The 5,000-nt window shown below is 60.5% G+C and overlaps 1 protein-coding gene across 1 annotated transcript in view; it reads right to left on the bottom strand.

The window, feature by feature from the left end:
* LOC119108824 (four and a half LIM domains protein 3-like) overlaps positions 1-1,254 on the bottom strand; it is a gene marked incomplete at its 5' end in the record, with an annotated part of 1,372 nt that extends 118 nt beyond the window's left edge. The window contains 4 exons of the mRNA XM_037232369.1: positions 1-188; positions 352-562; positions 771-994; positions 1,110-1,254. The exon at positions 1-188 is cut by the window's left edge and continues 118 nt beyond it. Coding sequence (XP_037088264.1) covers positions 1-188; positions 352-562; positions 771-994; positions 1,110-1,254 — 768 coding nt within the window. The remainder of the gene's footprint in view (positions 189-351; positions 563-770; positions 995-1,109) is intronic.
* Between the last annotated feature and the right edge of the window lie 3,746 nt (positions 1,255-5,000).

Raw genomic sequence — 5,000 nt, 5'->3', positions numbered from 1 at the left:
CGGCGGCAGCTGAAACACTCGTTGTGCCAGCAGCGCTTCTCGAAGACGATGTAGCGCACGCCCTTAGCCATGGGGATGAGGCGGTGGCAGCGGGCGCAGCGTTTCGCGAACGCCTCGCGATAACAGTCGGAGCAGTATGGCTGCTGCTCGTGGCTACGGAACTTCTGGCCGGCCAGGCCCGCCTCGCACTGCGAGCAGCGGAAACAACTCGCGGTGCCATGTCTCGCCCTGGTAAGTCACGCCAAGACTGTTGATGGTCGTCTCGCACTGCGCGCAGCGCGCCGCGAACGTCTCCTCGTAGCAGCGCGAACAGTAACAACTGCTGCTCCTTGGGCAGAAAGGTGCGCTCACCCAGCGGCACGTGGCACTTGCAGCATACAAAGCAGGCCTCGTGCCAGAGGCCTGATTTGGACTCATGCGCACGCTGTCGGGGTCGATCTGGAGGCCGCAGCCATCGCAGCGCGGCTGCTCCGATGCCGGCGGCGCGCCGCTGCTGCACGGGCCGCAGAGCGCGCGCTCCTCACGCAGCGCGAACGGCCGACCCTCCAGCGGCAGGCAGCAGCTGTCGCACGAGAAGCAGCCACTGTGCCAGTGGCGCCGGCCGAAGCTGAGCCGCCAGCTCAGGCCGGCCGGATGGCCTCCCCGCAGCCGCCGCACGTGCCCACCGAAGCGCTCTCGTAGCACGGCAGGGCAGTAGGCCGTGCGTTCCAGCAGACCAAACTCCTGGCCGGCCAGCGGCGTTCGGCACTCGTGGCAGGCGAGGTGGTGACCGTGCCAGGCGAGGCCCTCTCGCGCGCACGTGCTCACCGCTGAAGATGAGGGCGTCGCAGCCGACGCAACGATCCTTGAGCTTCTCGCCGAAGTGGCGCACGCATAGCGGCTGCCCTCGATACCGGCAGAAGATTAGGTCCGCCAGCGGCTCCCTGCAGCTGCCGCACGTAAAGCAGCCAGGATGCCAGGCGTCCGCCGAGAGGCCGGCGGCAGTGACGGCCAGCTGCCCGGGCGGACACGCCAGCCGTCACAGCCGCCGCACTGTCTGGCGGCCGACAGGCGCACCAGGCGGGCCCTCGGCCAGCGCCGTGTCGTTGCGGGCGACAGCGAACTGGCACCCTTCCGCCGGTGGGCACCACGTCCGCCTCAGGCAGCTGGCGTAGCAGCCGCAGCTGGCGGCTGAGCGCGCCGGCGGTGCCTAGCCGGGGCACGTCGTCAGCCTTCAGCTGCGCCTCGAACTCGTCCACGTCGCCGTCGCCAGGCCTGGCGGTAGCCAAGCGAGGCCGGCGCGGCGTGCCCTCTCGAGCTCGTCGGGCCGACGGCGGCGGCAGGCCAAGCGCTGCGCGTCGCGACCGCTGCGCTGGCCTCTTCGCCGCCGTAGAACGGCGAGCCAGGCGGCGGCGACTCTATCACTTGCGACAGCGTCGCCACCTGGTCGTAGATGGGCTCTGGTACGGTCCGAACGGCGGCGCGGTGTCCTGCTCCGGGTCCTGAACGCCACCCACGGCCGCCGTCGGAGGGGTGCGGGGGAGCGAGGCCGACTCATCCGCCGTCGCGATCCGCACGTGCGCCGCCGGGGCGGATGGTCGCTGATGTGGGCGAGTCCGAGGCTGAGACGCTAGCCGGAGCGGCGGGCATCCCCCTCTGGGGCGCGCTGGCTCGTGTCGCGATTCCTTTCTTATACGGAAGCCGTAGTGCCGGCCGGGTAGCGAAGACACAATGCTCTTCCCTCTTCTTCTTTTTGTCTTCCTTGGACTTGAGCGTCCGCAGTCTTGCCTGATATTCTTCGCCTGACCGTGGAATCGAGCGAAGTAGCATCGGTCTTGATTTTGTCATCTTGCTTTGTTTTTACTATCTTGAGCATTGCAAAGTGGTTCTCCCATTATCTCTTTGGACATGGTTTTATTCGTCTCGCTGGCTTGGTGAACCCTTTAGCTTGAAGGGGAATGCATCCATCCACGATTCGTCAAGAGACTGCCGCCTTCCATCCTTATTTTTTACTTTGCTATTCCGAGCTTGCTGGCCGTCGTGAAACATTAACTTATTACACCTATGGATCGTCCGAAAAGAGGTGGGGTTCGCTCCAGCTGCTCTGGTGGACAGACGATGACTGGAAACCTTGCAGGTATACGCCTTACGTCCACTGATTGCAACCACCAAGCGATCACACCATCAAAGCTGCTCTAGTGAACCGATCTTCCACAGCGCTACACTCCCAGGTCCAGAGCGTCACTGGCGCCGTGCGGCTGCTTCTAAATGCACATACGCAGAGGAGCTGAGTTCACCGGCGGAGCGTCGGTCGGGGAACACGCGCTCGCCGCACACACCACCTTGGACGGACACCTCCACACTGCGCTCGGAGGTGCCGTGATCCTCACCCGCACAGTTCGGCAGCGCCTGCAGTCCCGGCTTGCTAGCTGTTCCTGAGCACCCGCAGCGATGACATCCGCTGTACGATAAGGGACTCGCAAGGTGGTCCGATAGGTGGACCCCGGCTTACTTATCGGCACCACGCCGCCCGATAGCGTACTACCGGCCGCGTTAGCCCGGCCCCGTGTGCCCCCCCCCCCCCCCCTGTCCTTTGGCTCGCCACCGCACACTATCTTGATTCGAGTTCAGAGAGAGAAAGAGATATATATACGTGTGTGTTGTGTATGTGTGTGTGGTGTGTGTGTGTGTGTGGTGTTGTGTGTGTGTGGGTGTGTGTGTGTGTGTGTGTTGTGGGTGTGGGTGTTGTGTGTGTGTGTGTGTGTGTGTGTGTGTGTGTGTGTGTGTGGTGTGTGTGTGTGTGTGTGTGTGTGTGTGGGTGTGTGTGTGTGTGTGTTTGTGTGTGTGTGTGTGTGTGTGTGTGTGTGTGTGTGTGTGTGTGGGTGTGTGTGTGTGTGGTGTGTGGTGTGTGTTGTGTGTGTGTGTGTGTGTGGGGTGTGTGTGGTGTTGTGTGTGTGTGTGGGTGTGTTGTGTGTGTGTGTGTGTGTGTGTGGTGTGTGGTGTGTGTGTGTGGTGTGTGTGTGTGTGTTGGGTGGGTGGTGGTGTGTGTGGGTGTGTGGTGTGGTGTGTGTGTGTGTGTGTTGTGGTGTGTTTACATTTTTAGCCAGTGGTACCTCTTTTCAGTGCTGCGAAGATAAACATAACTAGTCACGAGCAAATCGTAGGCCGTCCAAAAACATGTCTATGACCTTCGATTGATGACCGGAGTCCGGATCGGCCGACCATAGTGCAGTGATGCGATTCAGTCACTCTTTGTGAGCTATTGGATCCTTTACTGTTTATGTCATCCCCTTACGCGTGGAGCCTTACGAGTTCCCAGATATGGCCACGCATGAAACCCATGATGGAATCGGCGGGTTGGCGGGCTGAAAGGTTGGGTCTCTAGCACAGACTGGTACAAATGGATGGTAGATGCAGCCAATGCCGCGCATGCAGTGATATAGATTTCGGCAAGATCCTGCCGATAGCTCCTGCGACAGCGTGCTACATTTGTTACTATTTTCCAAACCCCGACATTTCCGGCTTCCTTGATAATTGCTGACGCAACAGTGGGTTTCAAAAACACATGTAAGCTACATTAATTGCAGACGGTACATTGTTTGACACTTTGGAGTTGGATTCAAGCCTAGTAACTAGTAGGTGGTATATTGGTCGACACTTTTAAGCTGGATTCATGCTTCCGCCGGCTCTGATTACCGATATGTGGATAACACGTGAAAGACGGTCAAAAATGTCAAAATCTGCCTTGACCACAGCTGTGCACATGACGCGTGGTGTGTGCAACTTCACACATAAAAGCATGCGACACACGGTTCAATTATCTCTCAAAGCGCGCTTGTTTCGCGTCGCTCCGGCCCGTGGTTGCCGAGATGCGGCGACCGTTTCGAACGGCCTCTCGCGGCCGCTGGCGCTGGCAGCTTTTTTGGGCCGTCCTTGTAAAGTGAATGGCTGATGCCAATGCCAGCGCTGATGCTCTTAAAACGAAACGACGTACGTAAACAGACGGATATAGCGCTTATTCAAACCCTGGGCAATCGTTCGCATAGCGCACACAGGTGTCTCGCCACTACGTCGTGCAGCGTCACCCTACTCTTTCCAATCCGAACGGAGCAACTCCCTCTTCTCCGACAACGTGCGGCAACCAGGCCATGGACGATAATCCCCGAACTTGCTCTTCTAGTAATCGGACTACAACCAGAGATTGCCCGCCAGGCTGGGCGAAGGGAACATCTCGACCCAGTTCCAGCCTGTACCACGTATTCAAAGCCGTCTCCACGGACTTTGTCTCGCACGCGGGATGACCGTACCTGGGATGCGTAGTCCGGTTACCGGGTGACCGGTAGTGGCCCCGCCTCCATGGAGCCATTACCCGCGCACTGATCTGCGCACTGCGCGAAGTCGATGCGAAAACCGAGGTGCTGGCAGTGCTCCGCAGCGACGGCGCACCTCTATACTCAGTATACCTCACCCCGCACTTCCTCCGACGGTGGGGCGTGGCCCAAGCAATGTGAAGCCCCACTATCACTGGTCCAATGGGTCTGCTCAGGCGGCCGTCAAGGCCGTGAAGCGACTCATCCAAAAAGTCACGGCATTGGCGACCTAGCCACCGATGCGTGCGCCCAGTGACCTCCTCGAGCTGTGGAACACTCCACACGCTGGCAGACGGTCCCCGGCTCAGACTGTGGACAGACACGCCTCCGCTGGACGTCCCGACGCATTGCCGCACGTTTGACCGGCAGTGGCAGGCTGCGGTTAACGCGTGTGATGAGCGGAGCATGGCCGCCGCCCAGCGGCTCAGGAGCGCTAGGATGCGAGCGTCGAGTCGTCACGCTCTTTTCAGCACGGGTCGCGCCTGACTGTGACCGATGCACGGACCTACCGGACCGGCGGCAGTTATGGGCCGGCAGTGCGACTACCTGGTGATGTTGGCCAGTGACTGCGATCTGCGGGGCGAATGCCGCTTGCTCCAGCCGCTGTCCCACGGCCGCAGATGAGACCCCCCCCCCCCCCCACCCGACCGT

Source organism: Pollicipes pollicipes, unplaced genomic scaffold (genome assembly GCF_011947565.3).
Source record: "Pollicipes pollicipes isolate AB1234 unplaced genomic scaffold, Ppol_2.1 Scaffold_6714;HRSCAF=7958_pilon_pilon_pilon, whole genome shotgun sequence".
NCBI classification, from domain to species: Eukaryota; Metazoa; Arthropoda; class Thecostraca; order Pollicipedomorpha; family Pollicipedidae; genus Pollicipes; species Pollicipes pollicipes.
Note: the sequence above shows the minus strand (reverse complement) of the source record. Positions and strands in the feature narration are given on the sequence as shown.